The 18645-nt window shown below is 34.9% G+C and overlaps 3 protein-coding genes across 5 annotated transcripts; 2 read left to right on the top strand and 1 right to left on the bottom strand.

Annotated features, from left to right (window-relative positions):
* The first annotated feature begins 3500 nt into the window (after positions 1-3500).
* On the top strand, positions 3501-4908 carry LOC121794936 (S-adenosylmethionine decarboxylase proenzyme-like). The gene has a single exon (XM_042193347.1). It carries the CDS (start codon positions 3650-3652, stop codon positions 4730-4732), a length of 1083 nt encoding a protein of 360 aa, XP_042049281.1. The 5' UTR covers positions 3501-3649; the 3' UTR covers positions 4733-4908.
* A 7995-nt stretch (positions 4909-12903) lies between these two features.
* On the top strand, positions 12904-16089 carry LOC121794934 (protein NSP-INTERACTING KINASE 2-like). Its single transcript, XM_042193343.1, has 11 exons — positions 12904-13301; positions 13380-13506; positions 13594-13665; positions 13733-13876; positions 13965-14036; positions 14116-14175; positions 14258-14343; positions 14437-14589; positions 14675-15013; positions 15079-15458; positions 15535-16089. The coding sequence occupies exons 1-11, from the start codon at positions 13211-13213 to the stop codon at positions 15853-15855; spliced, it is 1845 nt and encodes a 614-aa protein (XP_042049277.1). The 5' UTR covers positions 12904-13210; the 3' UTR covers positions 15856-16089.
* Positions 16090-16210: 121 nt separating this feature from the next.
* LOC121794935 (F-box/FBD/LRR-repeat protein At1g13570-like) lies at positions 16211-18571 on the bottom strand. Of its 3 annotated transcripts, none has more exons than XM_042193344.1 (4): positions 18397-18571; positions 16962-17781; positions 16660-16818; positions 16211-16584 (listed from the first exon to the last, which is right to left on the bottom strand). In XM_042193344.1, exons 2-4 carry the CDS (start codon positions 17760-17762, stop codon positions 16288-16290), a joined length of 1257 nt encoding a protein of 418 aa, XP_042049278.1. In that variant the 5' UTR covers positions 17763-17781; positions 18397-18571; the 3' UTR covers positions 16211-16287. The 3 variants fall into 3 exon arrangements, with proteins under 3 accessions (XP_042049278.1, XP_042049279.1, XP_042049280.1); XM_042193345.1 differs by having other exon boundaries at positions 16666-16818; XM_042193346.1 differs by having other exon boundaries at positions 16365-16574; positions 16666-16818.
* Positions 18572-18645: the final 74 nt, after the last annotated feature.

The raw sequence follows: 18645 nt of genomic DNA, 5'->3' as shown, positions 1-18645 counted from the left end.
ACAAAATACAGCTCACAAATGCCTGTGACCGAGTCAGATTGCCTATTTTTTTCAAATTAATAACTGCCCCCACCCCACTTGAGCATCTTATCATTTCAATAAAAAAAATTTAAATGTCTTTTTTAATAATCCTTAATGCTTAAATCTTACCCTAAAGACTTTCACTTCAATAGGAATTTTTTTTAAAAAATTAAGTAGTTAAATGAAGTGATAAAAAAAAAGTAATGAAAAAATATTACTAGAGAAAGAAATAATTTTGACATAAACTATAATAGAATGACTACAAAAATACTTATAACTCAGTTACAAGGATTTTATGGAGTACAATTTTTAAAATGTCTATTTCCAATAGTCTTAGTAGCAAACGATACAGATTTAATCTAAAATAACAAAGTAATATTAAGAAAAAATATTATACTGTTAATAGATAAATAGAAGAGGGAAAGTTGGGATAATGATGATCATATTACAAAAAATAAAATACATATTTTTGTGGACGAATTAAAATTCTAAAAATTTATATATATATTTTTAAGAAGATATATGATATGTACTTATAAGGGGTCTGCCCAAATTAGCACTATAATAAATAGGAGTACTATGATTTTGTCTCACAATATTGTGCGATTAACTATAATTTGCTCAATTTTTCTCACAGATATATTAAGCGATCAGAAGCACAGTGTAAACCACTGCCATTTTTCTATTTTAAAAATAATTGAAAACTATCTTCAACCATTAGTCAGCCGATCCTTTAAGACCAAAATGCTGAAAAATTAAAAATGAAGAGAGGCTGAAATTTATGAGATAAAAAATGCCTCTTGAAAAAATAATGAGTGCAACTCATGTGCAAGAATAGTTTAGGTTTAGGATGGAGAATAATAGTTTGAATAAGAAGATTGTAAAAATCAAAGTTAAGTACCTTGATATACTATTATTTCTGTATATTTGTATGTAAGAAAATATATATTTAGAGCTCTTATTATTTTTTTCGTTATTGGTCTCATAATAGTGTCATGCAAGACTAGCCTAGAATTACTATTCTCAACCCCCCTTAAAATCAAATGAATTTCGAAGAATTGGCACGAACAATTTCATTGGAAACATTGTGAATACGAAATATTTAATTCTCAATGCATACAATATACACACCATAATCTTTGCAGTTTAATTTTCAACCAATGTCATGGTACAGATATTGACAAAAAAGAAAAAAAAACATTATTATGAAAAAATATTAACCAGAAGATGACATCATGACAAATTGCACATAATTAGGATAAACAATTTTACCTTCGTCACGCATAATTTCATGAATAATTTCTCACTACAAGTATGTTAACTCTTTAAAGTTAAACAATCCACAACACTTTTGTTCTATCCACACTTTTTGATAATTGATTAATTTCACACTAATTCAATTTCGAACAATTGAATACGAAGACAAATGTGTCGAATTTTTGTGACTACCCAAATACATATAATTATACACTAATCTCTGCAGTTTTATTTTTAGCCAAGGGATTTATAAGAATTAGTATAACCACACCTAGAAGATCGGATCATATTATAAATAAGGATTGTGCGGTCCACTTTTGACCTTGTAAATATGATATGAGAAAAATAATATTGGAAAAGATAGATGAGTGGCTTATAAAAAGGGGCACAGATATGCTATTAAATAATCAATTATTCATGGCAACGGATAAAGAGAAATGGGCAACCAAATAGTAGTAGTACTAATAAGGAGTACTATATAAATATTGATTTCCTTTCCTCAATGATTTCCAAAAGAATGCAATAATTAAATGAAAAGGTTCAAATCATGTATCAGTATCACGGTTACAATAATTAAATGTAGGACCAATGTTTTCCATAATTTATGCACACTACATGATTTCTAAGTATATAAGGAAGTTCTTAATCTTATTATACTACTATAGATTTATTTTAATACTCCAATTCAGATATTTGTATGAATATGTAATACTGATTGTGATTTCACATTCTACCATTCATAGTATCCTTGATCTCAAACATTGGAATGATTTAATACTGTAATCAATATTAAATATTTAGATTTTATACAATTTTATTTTAGAGAAAGTTTTCTCTGCATTTTTGGGAGGTGATAATCTAATTTTCGCAATATGCAAGAAAATTTCAAAATGAGATTACAAGTAAAGGGTAATACCGTAATATTTGAAAAGATTAGCGGTCAGGAATGACTGCCTAGCTGTATAAATATGCCTCGTCATACTACATGATTTTTCCAGAGGAAACGAAATCATTTTGAAAAAGAAACTGACATTGCGATTCTAGGGTTTCATCTTCGGCCGTCACAATATTTTTTTGGTGCGAGTATTTCTCGACTTATATATATATACGATTTTATGTAAGGGTGATAGGATAGATTTGATTAACTTTCATTGTTTATATAATTGCAGGACAACACTACGTGAATTGTGGTGTTTGAGGCGATTGTTCACACACAATTTCAAAACCATTTCATGTAAGTATGCGATTTGTAGTTTATTCGCGATTTCATTTGAGCTGTCAACGTTTTGTTATGCATCAGTTTCGTGTTTGTCAATTTCGAATTATGTACGCAGTTAAAGTTTATGATAAGAGGTGATAAAAGTTTGTGATTGGTGTGTATATTACTTCCTGTTTTTTTCAGATCTAGATGATGGATCTATGAAAATATGCGATTTTTAATGGAATTTCTTAAATAATCTACCTGCAGTCGTGGTTTCTTATCCATTTGCAGTTTCATGTGTACTCATGATATGGATGTGTCCTTTGGATTCGCATTTCAGAAGCATTTGTGTATCTCTTGTGCTGAAATTGTCAATTTAGTAATAGATCCCTATCTGTATTGGTAATACGTTTAAAATATTTTCAAGTTTGATGAAGTGGGTTGTTAATACGTTTATTGGACATTTGGTGGAAAAAATGAATTGTGATGAATAACATTTATATATTATTATCTGATATTCATCTTTATGGTTTTGCCAAGCTCAAAATCTTCATTGTTGTTTGCATTTTTTATTTTTTTTCATACCTATTATTCTCCTTATGGTTTCGGCCATCCATGACTGCTTGGTTGTCATTCTACATAATTGTACACGGTTTCAATCTTTGTATGTCATCATCATTTTCTTGTTATTATGCACATTCTCCTTCGTTACCCAGTTTTCCAATCTTCATCTGTTTATCCTGCAGTTAAGAGTAGATGATATAATGGAGACAAAAGGTGGGAAAAAGAATTCTAGTACTAGTAAATCTTCATTTTACGAAGCTCCCCTCGGATACAGCATTGAAGACGTTCGACCAAACGGTGGCATCAAGAAGTTCAGATCTGCTGCTTACTCGAACGTGAGTATCTTCAATCGCTATCTAGTTTGCTGTTATGCATATAGTATTGTTTTTAATATTGTGAATGCAAACTGAAAATCATTTTCTCTGTTTTTTTGCAGTGCGCTCGCAAGCCATCCTGATATTCCTATATTGTTTCCCCACCGCGTCAATTAGACGCTTTACAAGCTTTTTTTGCAATTAGTTCAGTTTTTTTCCCATACACTCCTTTTCTTCATTCTTGGCTGTCTTCGTTTCTGCTCTCTAGTGGTCTGCTGCTTCTTATTTCAAAATGGCTTTAACTGCTTCTGCAATAGGGTTTGAAGGTTTTGAAAAAAGACTAGAAATCTCATTTTTTGAACCAAGCATCTTTGCTGATCCTGAGGGTAATGGGCTCCGTTCTCTTTCAAAATCCCAAATTGATGAAATTTTACAACCTGCTGAATGCACCATTGTTGATTCATTGTCAAATGAGCATGTGGATTCATATGTCCTCTCTGAGTCCAGCCTTTTCGTTTATCCCTATAAGATCATCATCAAAACCTGTGGGACAACGAAATTGCTTCTGTCGATCCCTCCCATACTCAAGCTGGCTGGGCTCCTTTCTCTTTCTGTTCAAGATGTGAAGTACACACGTGGAAGCTTCATCTTTCCTGGAGCTCAATCATTCCCGCATCGCTCCTTCTCTGAGGAAGTTTCTGTCCTTGATGGCTATTTTGGAAAGCTTGGTTCAAGCGGAAGCAAAGCCTATGTTATGGGAAGCTCTGATAAGCAACAGCAATGGCACATTTATTCTGCTAGTGCCGGTCCCAGCGTAGCTGATAATCCTGTATACACACTGGAGATGTGCATGACTGGGTTAGACAGGGAGAAAGCTGCTGTCTTCTTCAAGAATGAGTCCAATGCTGCAGCTGTGATGACCAACACGTCTGGCATAAGAAACATCCTCCCAAAATCACGCATTTGTGACTTCGAGTTCGAGCCCTGTGGTTATTCTATGAACTCAATTGAAGGTGATTCTGTGTCAACTATTCATATTACTCCTGAAGATGGCTTCAGTTACGCGAGCTTTGAAGCAGCGGGCTATGACTTGAAAAGTATGAATCTTGGTGCTCTGGTTGAGAGGGTATTGGCTTGTTTTGAGCCAAAAGAGTTTTCTGTATCTGTGCATGCTCAATATGGCGCTGAGTTGTTTGAGGAGATCTGTTTCCCGGAGTTGAAGTGTTACAATGGTGGAGAGAGAAGCGTTGAGGATCTGGGTGCTGGTGGTGCGATCACTTATCAGAAATTTGTGAGGTCTGTATCATGTGGATCTCCGAGGTCCACTCTGAAATGTTTCAGAGATGAAGACGACGAAGAAGAAGAAAGGGAGTAGTTTGTGTCGTTTTTATAAATGTTTCAATAAATGTTTTCGAACTATTGTTGTTTTTGTGATTTTGGACTGCCTTTGTTTTCGTACTACTTCTACTGCTACTACTACTTTCTTGGTATTCTGTTGTTTCAATGACTGAAATTGTTATGGAGTATTTTGTGGGTTTTATTTGTTTTATATATCTGGGCTACTTGCATTCTTTCCGCTTCAATTTTTGATTTGACCGAGTCATGTTTGTCATGAACTTATAAATTTCCATTCTTTCAATAAAGAACGACTTGGATGTTCCTAGGGCTGGGTAAAAATACCGAAATACCGAAATACCGCTCTTACCGTATCGAAAAAATACCGAAAATACCGAATTTTCGGTATACCGCAATTTTCGGTAAGGTATCATACCTTACCGATTTATTTCGGTACGGTAACGGTATGAATTTTCATATACCGAGATATGCCGGGGTATACCGAAAATACGGTATATACCATAATTTTAGGTATATACCGAAAATATGGTATATACCGATATCAATATATGCCAAATTATATCAAGTAGATTCATACTTTTACCACACAAATAAATATTTACATGTAGAAATAAAATCTTGTCTCATTATAGTTGTCGGACAATCATGTAAATATAAAATCAAATAAACTCAATTAGGAAAACTTGATATCGTTGAATCAATTAGTTTCAAACAAATATAAGATTTTAGTTAAATTAGTTCCAAACAAATATCATTGAACGTTGTGTGATTGCGTGAAGTTTAATTGTTGCAGTTTTTTTTATTGAATATGTTTGAGTTTGATTAAATTTCATGTTTTCTAAATATTTTTAAATTTTTATTTTCATTTGTGTTTGTATTTAGAATTATTTATAAAGCAATGACTGTTTGGTATGTCGTACTGTAGTCCGATATACCGTAAAACTCTGGTATTACGGTATACCGAATTTAGATATGACATACTGAAAATAAGGTATAGTATCGATATTGAAATTTGTCATACCGAAAATAAGGTATACCGAAAATTTTGGTAAGGTAAAGGTATGGTTTTTTCTCATACCGAATTTTCGGTAAGGTATACGGTATGATGGTTTCGGTAAGGTATACCGTACCTACCCACCCCTAGATGTTCCAATCCACAGCCAGAATAAAATTGGTTTCTATTTATATTTTGTTTATTTACTTTGATGATAGAATGAAGGAGAGAATGCAATGTAAATGCAAAGTAAATGTCATTTCATCCCTATTTTTATTCGATTCTCACTCTCAATTAATTTCATCGTACCAACCAAGAAAAGTTTAATAATACGATGAATAATCCTATGTGTTTTGAATACTGGTCGTGCATACGCTTATTTTATGTCATTTCGTATTTAAGATTGCAAGTATGCAAAATCGGGTCCCCACTCACTCCATTTAATACCCATTTTGACCCATTTGAAATTCAATGTAGTCACACCAGTGCCAGAAAAAGGGAAGAAGTTATTGAGTATATATAAAATCTTTTAAAAATCTGTATCTATTAATGATCGATAGGATATTAATATAGCATTATTTTGGGACAAACACAATCGTGAGATCCGCCCAAAATCCATCCCAAATTTTGGGTTCAAGACATGATAATAATAATACGTTGCATTGAATTTATGGGAGACTATATTAGAAAAAGTTGAATTTAATGTTTGTCAAAACGTGGAACATTCGTGCGCGGCCATGGTCAAACCCGGACCGGATCTAGGCAGAGAGAAGAGAAGGAGAATAGTGTAGTTTGTAGGAAAGTGTGTCAACGACGAGGTGTGGAGTAGGGTGGTGATTGGTGAGTGAGGATGGATGCACCACCTCCGTAGAGGGACGAGCTGTGTATAACACGGTGCCGACTGAGGCCGCCACTGAAGGAACTTGAGAATGAGATACACGCATAAATATAATTGGTGATAATTGATTTTTTTAACATCATTATTTTAAAACCTTTGCAATAAAATATGATATCTATATATGCCAGCAATCTTGCAACTTACTCCCTCCCTCATCAAATTGTTGGCAATTGAAACATAAAAATGAATATAATAATATCCCACATCGGTGTACACAAAGAGCTTAATCTACTATATAAGTTTCATGGGCCTCTCCTCTTAGGCCATCCACAATAGGAATAGCCTAGCCACAAACTCCTCCTGCCACATCATCAACACTAAAAATCCTCCTGCCACATCATCAAAACAAGCAAATAGCCCAGCCATAGCCTAGCCACGTCACTCAAAATTATATAAAATAAATAATTAACAATCACACAAAATACGGAATTAAATTTACCACAGACATACGGGAAAATTCAATAATAATATTAAAAATTTAAAAAGTACATTAATTAAAAAAATACACTTCATTAAAATTAAAATAACATTACAACATCCTCATTAATGAGTTTGTCCCACATCGAAAGTGGAATATAAAACATTCAAGGATGTCTCTATAAAAGAGAAACAACCAAGAATGAGTTTGTCCCACATCGAAAGTGGAACATAAAACATTCAAGGATGTCTCTATAAAAGAGAAACAACCAAGAATGAGTTTGTCCCACATCGAAAGTGGAACATAAAACATTCACGGATGTCATTATAAAAGAGAAACAACCAAGAATGAGTTTCATAAAAAAATCATTAAATAAAAAAAAATTAAAAAATCCGCTGGGCGATGCGCTCGGCGATCCGGAGCGCTGCAATAGCGCCGAGCGGATCGCCCAGCGCACCGCCTAGCTCCGTGAAACCGCCGAGCGCTCGGCGGTTTTTAATTCCGGAAACCGCTAGGCGGTTGCAATAGATCGCCTAGCGCACCGCCTAGCGCCGGCGCTCGGCTAAGCGGTGCGCTAGGCGCTATTGTTGATGCTCTTATCACCAATTGGTTTTAGGATGGAACCCATGAATTTTTATCATGGTATCAGAGCGGGTCGCCGCCAATTGTCCAATCGATCAAAACAACCCCTCCAAGATTCACCTTGAAGGGTTTGAGGGAGAGTGTTGGCAATTGAAACATAAAAATGAATATAATAATATCCCACATCTTTGTACACAAAGAGCTTAATCTATATAAGTCTCATGGGCTCATGGGTCTCTCCTCTTATCACCAATTAGTTTTAGGATGGAACCCATGGATTTCTATCACAAATATTATCCTATTTTGACCCGGCATGTGTTTTAAGAAATACAACGAAATGTGAGTTAAAAAAGTTAGTGGAATATATGTCCTACTTTTATATAATTAGTTTTATAAATAAAATGTGAGTATGAATAAGTTAGTGGAATATGAGGTCCATTGCCAAAATGATAAAAAAGTGAAATAAGGTAAATTTTGTGGGACATACGAAAATAGAAAAATAGGACAAATGATATTCGTTGTGTGTGGATGCCAGCCCATATTACAATTCCAAATATAGGACACGAATGCTATGTTTTGTGCTAATCTAACCAACAGCAACTTCCCTGTAAACCGCACAACATTTTTGTTTCTTCTTATAAAGTGATCGCACTACATTTCAATCCATCTTTTCATTCTACTATTACTCCTTAGGGACAAAAGGTGATTCGCTCACCCCAGGCGCCCCCATAACCCGGCCCGACATCGCTATGGAGGGGTTCAAACACGGTACCTCAGCGGCCCATTAGGTGGGAGGAACTTACACTGGTAACCAGCACACAAGGAGCCACCACAGTGGTGAAACTCCCACACTGCGGCTGCCAGCATTCGATCCTGTCTGCTTAGAGACAATCTACCACCCAGGAACCAACTGAGTTAAGCCCGTGCGGGCAATTCTACTATTACTCCTATTATTTTGTTTTGTGGAGTAACACATAACACTATCAGTCTATCACAAATATATACATCAACACATTTTTTATATATAATTCAATAATGCATTAAGAATTTCACGGTAACGCTATTTCACTTTTTTTTTTCTCTAGTCGATCTCGTTTTGATATGGACGATTCATCGCTGCCTTTAATATTCTTATGTTACTACATATATATTTAAATTGGTGATAAAGGGGAAGGTTGTACTCCAGTAATTATCAAGAATATTTCTAATAAAGCAAAAATGCCGGTTCGATGAATATAATATTGAAGTCATATCTCGAATAGAAAATAAAAATAGCAAAATAAATTATAGGGGCCGAATTTTCAATTTTTTTAATGCATTGGGACTTATGAATGACATAAAAAGATAGTATAACACAAAACCTTGTTAGAATATTTGCATCTCAATCTTCTCATTTACTTTTTCAGATGTTTTTCTTGAAATAAGGATACAACCTCAAAAATTATTGTACTAAATCTCTTATGTCACGTAATTAAGCAAAAGATAGATATAAATACTACTTATTTTACCTCACATTAGAACAAAAAAGGATATAATTGTATAAGTTTCTATAATGGAAGAATATGATCAGTGTTTCACGCCTTTATTGTCCACTTCATAGGATTATCAATTTAGAATAATAAAATGTAATTGGTAGGGAATGAAATGTGGAGGAATCCTAAGCTTAAAAGGGTTAAAAACTATTGAAAAAGTTGCAAATTATGTAATGGGAATAAGTTCTTATTTTCTTTAAATAATTTGCAGGTGGGGCTCCCTTTCATTTAGATGCCAATTTTTTTCTCGAACAAGCCAAATATTTTATTTTAAGTAGAAAAATATACCAAATTGATTCCATTTTTCTTGTCTCTTCGATCTCTATAGAGTTGGGAAGTGAAAAAACGATGGATGAATTTTTTTGTTTAGTGGCATAACAAGTATTCTGACATGTAATTAGTTAAGTACAAGTAACTTTATTATTTTCATGGTGGAATAATAATTTTTTCACAAGAGAAATTGCTTGATATATTGAAGGGAAAGGGAAAGTGAAGAGTATTTAGGATGAAGGTTTTTATTTATTTATTTATTGATAAACAAAAAAATGGGTTGGTGCAACAGATGTTTGTATTACTAGCTTCCATTCAAACCAAACCAAACCAAAATTAATGGAAAGAGGCAATAATTTAATACTCATTTGGGTTCCACTCAATAAGATCAAATCTTCCATGATGATTATTTTCATGTGTCCCACACACCAATTCTTTGACTAGTATTTTTGCTCTAATCCCTCTTTTAGGGAGTCACGAGAGAGAAAGAGAGAGAATTTCTTTCTTATGTATATTCCCCTCCATCTATTTTTTTTATTCCAATATATACTATAAAAGTCACGTATATTATTAGTGGGAATTAGAACTTACGTTTTTGGTAGCACATTTGTCATTATTTGACGGTTTTAATGTTTGAATCTGAGGTAAATAATTAGAAAATTAAATGAGGTATATATCTGATAGTATACAATAAATGTTCAAAGACAGTCATGACAAGTAGCAAAACATGGGTTTCAACCAATAAACACAAAACAATGACAAAGTTTACTGTCATCGAGAATTTAAATGTGTTCTATTTTTCATCAATCGATAAGTAGAAAATTTAAAATTAACGATGGTTTAACTAATTTACCAGAACAATGCCTAGTCGAGATATCACCTGGAAATTGCAAACAAACTTGTTAGTTTAATATGACATGACCCATAACTATGCTGAGTAAGATATACCGCATGATTCAATGTTTGTTTTGATGTAATTTATCGATTTTAATTTGTACAATGTTAAAACATTTTCTTGTTTTCTTAATGACTTAAATAAAATCAAATAAGTCCGATCGAAAATACGATGTATACTCTTTACAAGCAATGGTTCCCACACTTTATTTCGCGTAATAATCAAATGCTCGAGTCTATTGAAGGACAAATCATAATTCAATAAAAAAAACCACTAGAGGAAAAAAATAAATTAAAATACGAAACTAGTTGATGGACCACCAACCAAATCTAGTTATAAATAACCAATTATAGTGAAAATATATTCATGATTTAAGAGTGTTATAAAGAATAAAATAGGGAGTAGTAAATTTTAGTTATGTGTAACATTTTTCATAAATTTAGGGAGAATATAAGACAATCAAATAGTAATGTATAAATCAAGCCATCATGTCCATCTTGCACGTGTTATAAAGTACAACTATTTACATATATATAAGTACTCATCCATTCTCTTTAGGTCGAATTGAAGCTGATTTTTCATTTAATAATTTGAAAGTATTGAATATTAATTTAATAAGCCGATTATGCGGGAAGGCCGATTAACTCGAGCCCATATCTGCTAATTCGAAATAATCAAGCAATAAAATTTGAAATGTTCTAAATCTAAATCGCAATAACAAAAAATATGAAGTCTTCGAGGCACATCATTCATTTCCTTATCTGTTTAATGTATGGCATTTATCTTTATTCATAATGAGAGATTGAGTAGCATTTTATTTAGAGGTATAATAATTTAAACATCAAATTTTGATAAGTAAGTAGTAATATTTAAAAATAGAATTATCATATTATGATCAACGTTTATAATTAAAATGACTATTATCAACTTAATTTATACTCATAGAAAAAAGCCTTTTTTAGAAGGGTCATGCGAAAGTAAATAAATGTGCATTCCAAATCTATATTCATAAGAAATATACGTACTAGTTTTTTCTTTGCATAAAAATATGTAAGGAAAATCACTAAACTTAGGCAAAAACATACAATATTTTACCAATTATGCAATGATGCAGTTGGACCAACTTCTTTGTCTGTCCATTGACCAAAGTAATAATTACGTTTCGTTGTTATGATTAAGCTTTTAGGAATCAACTAAAAAAGGAATCACGAAGCAAAAGCAAAATTGTTGGATGAATGGGAATCCACTCCACTGCAAAAGAAGAAGAAAATAAATTACTAGTACATATATAATTGAAGAGAGAAACATAATTACTCACTCCGTCCCGCACTACTTGCACTTATTTCCTTTCTGGGCGTCCCAAGTTATTTGCACTCTTTTCATTTTTAGTAACAATTTATACCTACAGCCGTAATTGTTGACTTTGTTTATCACTCATTCCTTAATCTCCGTGCCCAAAAGGAAATGTGCGAGTAGTGCGAGACGGAGGGAGTATAATATAGTTGCACACCCGCACTTGATGAATAACGATCACACGAGCAACCTATTATATCACAAATACCATTCTCCATTAAATGAAAACTAAAAATAAAAAAAATAGCACTCCTAATATTGTTGAATAACACACCATTAGTTTTGGTGGTATCACTGATTCATTTGGTTTATTTAATTCCTCATAACGCAGGAAAACTATATTTAAGATTGATTATATATTATTGGCACATAATAAATTAATAAAAATATGGAGGTGACTCAATTTTATTACTCACGGGTTTGTGCTACAAAAAAAACTAGCAAAGTTTATTCCAGCATATGTTGCCACTAATTACGGAGCAAGAAAAGAGTTGTAGTAATATCTGTATAAACAAAAATATGTTACAATTCATTTAAAAGTAATGGTAGCACTATTATTGAACTTATTTATATTCGTGTTTGATTAGTACTAATAATTAGTTTATTTATTTCGAAATTGAAAAAAGAATTTTATAAAGCAACAAACAGTGGGAATGCTGGATTCAGACATTTGAGAAACAGTAACGCAATGAAATATCCAAATCCCAATACGCATGTTCTCCTTCTTACACTCAATCCAAAGACAATCCACAGCATGATTATACCAATCTTTCTTAACTTGTAGTACTACATTTTTCAGTTTTAATTATACCAGTAGAGTACATTTTATTTATAAAACCCACAATTTAATTCATTTAATCTTGTCTTGAATTAAAATGTAGATGTGCATCTTTTAACACAAATATACTATTTTCTTCCCCTACACGAATTTAGAAGACACAGAATTTCATCTACACGCCTAAAATAACACCATCAATATGAAATACGCTATTAATATCGACCATTGTATAATATAACAAGTTCGAATAATATTCGGAAAACATTAGGGGGGCAAAAGTGTGTGATAAGATTCTAAAAATTTAACATCACAGTGGTGTGAACAAGGAGCCCATCAACTTTGTTTTTTACAGTTCAAATTCTTTGATGTTGGCTTTAAACAGCAGTATGATTGGAGGATTCCTGCTTTATCTAAATTCATTTAAAAAACAATAAATGTGGCTCTCTATATATTCTTTTCTTGCAACTTTGATGGACAAGTGGTGGGTCACCCTTTTTGTTACAAAACCTCAGCTTTTCTTTTTCTTGGAAAATCTGACAATCTGTGAAACAAGTGCTGCTGCATTAGTATTAGTAGTAACTAGTAGTATGGCAAGCTTCAAAACTAGTACTATTCTCATGTGATGATTTCTAGTTTTTGGCATTTTTTTTTTGATGATTTCTTCAAACTAACAAGAAACTGAAAATTCCCTTCACAAATTACTATTTTCCTTTGTTTCTATTCACACAAAAACAGCCTCATATCTTTCTTTGCAATCTCAATCCCAAATTTTCCTCAATGGAAAAAACTGTTTTCTTGTTTCTGGCTTTCTTCTGTTTCTGGTCTTCTTCCATTGCTATGCTCACACCAAATGGTGTCAACTTAGAAGGTCAGTTTATTTCTCTCTGATTATTTATACTCCTTATAGATACATGTCCATCAAAGATCAAATTTTGTTTTTGTTTAGTGGTGGCTTTGATGGATATAAAGAAGTCTCTGGTTGATCCTCATGGAGTTCTGAACTGGGATGAGAATGCTGCTGATCCATGTGCCTTTTCTATGGTTAACTGTGTCCAAAATAATGCTGCCATACTGTAAGCTAAACAATCCCACTTACTGTATGGAAAAAATTTGAAAACAATTTTTCATTCTTGCATGATACATTATGCTGATTGAAGCAGAGCAATACCCAGCCAAAGTTTGTCAGGGAAAATATCAAGAAGTATTGGGAACTTGACACACCTCACAAGTCTGTGAGTATCGAAATCATCATTAACCGACTCGTATCGATCCTTTTTAACATAATCTGTTGGTTTGTAGGCTGTTGCAGGGCAATAACATAACTGGGGAAATACCTCCTGAGTTGGGAGAGCTCCCTAAGCTTCAACAACTTGATCTCTCAGATAATTTGCTCACAGGAGAGATACCTCCTTCTTTATCCCACCTAAGAAGCCTTGGATACATGTGAGCATCTGTTTATGTGGCATCAAACTCAAGTTTATTTTTCTTCATTTCATTAACTCTCTCTCTTGTGTGTTTGTGGTGGAAATAGGAGGTTGAACAATAACAGTCTGACTGGAACTATTCCTCAGGAATTGGGAAACATGACACAGCTGAAATTTTTGTAAGCTTCTAATTCCATTATTTGCATACTGCAAGAATTGATTTTGATATGTTTTTTATGATTTCTCTACTATTTTAAGGGATTTGTCATTCAATAATTTGAGTGGGCCAGTGCCAAAACTTCTTGCAACAACATTCAAGTAAGTTGTTTTTTACTCATTTTATGGGATTTTAACATGATTACCATGTTCAAGTAAAGTTGATTTTCATGTCTTATTGCAGTGTTTTGGGAAATCCTATGATATGTGCAACTGGCAAGGAGCCAGACTGCAATGTTACTGTACCAATGCCTCTCTCTTTCTCTCAGAGTAAGAATTCATAAACATAAAAAAATGTGTTACTGGTTAGTTGTAGTCATATCCTTTTTTTTATGATCTCTTACTTTTCATCCATTGAGGAAGTTCCTCAGCCATCATCATCGAGCTCGGATAGCCACAGAGTCGCGCTCGCCCTTGGTTCGAGCCTCGGCTGCATCTGCCTACTGGTTCTTGGATTTGGCTTCCTGCTGTGGTGGAGGCACAAGCACAACAAGCAGATATTCTTTGATTTTCATGGTAACTAACTGTCACCAAATACAATCACTTGAACTTGATGTATTTTGAGGCAACCAACCTTTTTTTTCCCTCCTGAAAATTTCAGAACAACATGAAGATGTGTGCCTAGGCAACCTAAAAAGGTTCCAATTCAGAGAGCTCCAATCTGCAACACACAGCTTCAGCAGCAAACACTTGATAGGAAAAGGCGGTTTTGGCAACGTTTACAAGGGGTGCCTCCCCGATGGCTCAGTCGTGGCTGTGAAGAGGCTCAACGATGGCAACAACAGAGGCGGAGAGATTCAGTTCCAGACAGAAGTGGAGATGATCAGCCTAGCTGTCCATAGGCACCTCCTCCGCCTCTACGGGTTCTGTATCACCCCAACGGAGAGGCTCCTCGTCTATCCCTACATGTCCAATGGAAGCGTAGCTTCGCGCCTCAAAGGTAGAAGAATGATGCAAGATTTCCCTTTTCTTCATTAGACTTAACAGATATGCTACAAAATGCAGGGAAACCATCATTGGATTGGAGTACAAGAAAAAGGATAGCTTTGGGGGCAGCAAGGGGTTTGCTATACCTCCACGAGCAATGTGATCCGAAGATCATTCACAGAGACGTCAAGGCGGCTAACATACTACTTGATGACTACTTTGAGGCAGTGGTGGGTGATTTCGGGCTAGCAAAGCTTCTTGATCACCGCGATTCACACGTTACCACAGCTGTCCGTGGCACAGTCGGGCACATAGCACCAGAGTACTTGTCCACAGGCCAATCCTCTGACAAAACAGATGTTTTTGGATTCGGGATTCTTCTGCTAGAACTCATCACTGGCCAAAGGGCACTTGAATTTGGCAAAGCGGCAAACCAGAAAGGAGCCATGCTTGATTGGGTGAGCAATTAACTAACCAACCAACTAACTTTATTTCCAATGTTGTTTTCTAACAAGCATAACGGTTGGTATATAGGTGAAGAAGATCCATCAAGAAAAGAAGCTAGACATGCTAGTGGACAAGGATCTGAAGAGCAACTATGACCGGATTGAGCTGGATGAGATGGTGCAGGTGGCCTTGCTGTGCACCCAATACCTCCCCTTGCATAGGCCGAAGATGTCGGAAGTGGTGAGGATGCTGGAAGGAGACGGGCTGGCAGAGAAATGGGAGGCGTCGCAGAGAGCAGAGACAACTAGGTGCAGGGCTAATGACTTCTCAGCTTCCCAGAGATACTCTGATCTTACAGATGATTCATCGATACTGGTTCAGGCGATGGAGCTCTCTGAACCTAGATGATGGATCCTATTCCACAATAACACCAAAATTTTGCAGGCCAAACAAAATCAATCAAGGAGAGTGGGTTTTCTTCGAGTTTTGGAGGATGCAAGTTGTAAAAATAATGTTATAAGGAAGCCCAGTTTATCTATATGAGAGGGTCTGATATTTAATTTCCCTAATGTATATTCGACCCCTTTCTCAACTATATACTACTTATGTTAGTAGAGTTGGATCATATAGTCTTCTACTCCACCAAATTTGTCCACTGTCTTTATTTGAATCATCTTAAAACTTTCTTTTACTACTAAAATAAGGGTAAAATGGCTGCACTTTTAAATTGTTAAAAAAAAGGCTAATCACAAAGAAAGAATAATTTAGAGAAAATCTGAACTTCAATTATTAGGCAAAAACCAACATGATGTTTGATATGCACAAGTTACATAGCAGAAATCACATTGGATCATGAATGAAAACAACAGATGCTTGTGGAGAAGCGCGTCGAAAGCTCGCCAACTCAACTAACATAGACACACTTGCATCTGTCATGTTAGTAGGTCTAATAGTCATTTCTTCAAGACAGGGTGAATGTTCAAGCAAAAACTTGATAAACCCCATTTCAACGGGCATACCAGACACATCACTCAACTTCACGGTCTTCAACTCATGCAACGTTGCACCATCAAATGCGTTCTTATCCCAGAACTGCAAGTCCTCGGGCTCAACTTTTGTGCGAGAGGCTGTAGAAACCTACATTCATTTGTGAACATAAACGAGCTGCTAATAGATAGGTGCATCTAATTTATGCAAGTTGAGCAAACTTACTGAGACCTGTAGCGTCTTCAAAAGAGGAGAATTTACAATCAGTTGAAGCACAACCAATACTTCCTTAAGGTCTTCAAAGCTAACTTCATATAACTCGATATACTTCAAATGGTGATAAGTCATTAGTCTACGTCCATGGCCAATACCTACGCTCACAAACTGAAATTAAAGGGATTCATGAGCTTATAATTTTAAATTGACTGCTACAAGTTTCTCAAAACTACAACTATTAACTACACAACATATCGGATGGAAAATCATCTAATGTGTTACTAGATTAACGAGATCATGAGACATAATACCTTGACAAAGTACACCTTCCCAACCAGCCTCTCGAGCTTGGCAGCACCACCAAGAAACTTGTCTAAATTGCAGCTCGAGCTTTGTTCCAAGTGCTCAACAATATGATCACTCATATACAGATTGATATTCGCAGAAACCAGAAGTGGGGTGTGTGCAAGGCATAATTCCATAAATTCACCATCCACAGTCAAGTACTTGAGGTTTGGAGCATGGATAGTCAATTCTATGCTATCATAGGAAGACAGCGTCAGAGTCTCAAGGAGGGGGCAAACCGCAATGAGGCGATCATAATCATCTTGCGGGAACACAACCTGCTGAAAATCAATGTGTTTCAACCACATGAATCCTTTGAAATCAGGCGGAGGGCACAACTCACAATGAACAAGCTCCAAGCGTGTCAGATGTTTGAAAGAGAAAAGGCTTGAGTGCGCCCTAAACCACTCGTCCTCTCCTAATTCAATGATCAACTCTTTGACCTCTCTCCTCGAGAGAAAGAGAAACCACTGATCAACTTCAGCCGAGCCGCGCATATAAGAAGACTGGACAGAAAACTTGTGAATCGGACCATCATGAAGAAGCAAAAACTTCTGTATAAAATGCACAATTTCATCATACTCGGCCACACCTCTGTCATCAAACACGAGATTGGTTATTGAGGCCCATCTATACCTCCACCTTGTAGATAAGATGCTTGTTCTCACAACATCCTTGATTGGAAGCTTTGTGAGTATGGTTTCTATAATGCTATCTGGCAAATCACTAATCAAATCCCGCGCCGAATCCTTTTCTGCTTCAATCATAGTCAGATTGAAAGAAATCCTATTTGCAAATATCTCCATCAGCATTAGTATGTGATCAAGACTCAAAACCATGACTTTTCAAGGTATAATTTGAGCACGATGATACAAAATCTTGCACAAAAACAAAGAATTCGCATAACTCATTAAAAATCCCTATCTACAAATACCTACATCAGCACTGATATGAAATCAAGATTGAAAATCATGAAGGAATAGTTTGAGCATGATGATACAAAATCTTGCATAAAAACGCATAACTCACTGAAAAGATCCCTATTTACATATACCTACATTAGAGTTAGTATATGATCAGTGATCACGATTCAAAATCTTGTAAGTAATGCCCAGAAACTAGATCTTTCTCAATCCCTTTACTAGCTTAAAGAATAAAAAATAACAAGACAAAATAGCCCCAAAATAATTGCAAGCATAAAGACTCCACTTCGAGAAACACGCAAGAGGTGATCATATTAATCCAATTTCTACAAAAATTCTCAACCTTCTCACCAACTACTAATCGGTGATAAATTACACTCTCTAAGGAAATCCAATTTACACAAACGAAATCGCACAAAGAAATGGAATCTTGACTATTGAGACAGCTCAAATAAGAAACCGTCGAAACGAAATGTACCTTGAGAAAGCAATCACGAGTGATGAAATGATATTAGAATTGGGGCATTTGTAGCAATTGTTGGAAGCTCGAAATTGTTTTGCCAGTCGGCGGAAGAGAAATGCTACGAAATGGGCAGGCAGCAGCTACGTCGATTTGCGTGCGTTTAAGGAGGAGGCAAGTTTTATCGTTTTTTTCCAAAATTTGTATAACGATTATTGTAATTTTTTAATCACAAATACCATTTAATATTTCATTATGAAATATACG

This window comes from Salvia splendens, chromosome 3 (assembly GCF_004379255.2).
Source record: "Salvia splendens isolate huo1 chromosome 3, SspV2, whole genome shotgun sequence".
Taxonomy (NCBI): domain Eukaryota; kingdom Viridiplantae; phylum Streptophyta; class Magnoliopsida; order Lamiales; family Lamiaceae; genus Salvia; species Salvia splendens.
The sequence above is the reverse complement of the archived record's forward strand: the minus strand, read 5'-3'. Positions and strand labels throughout refer to the sequence as shown.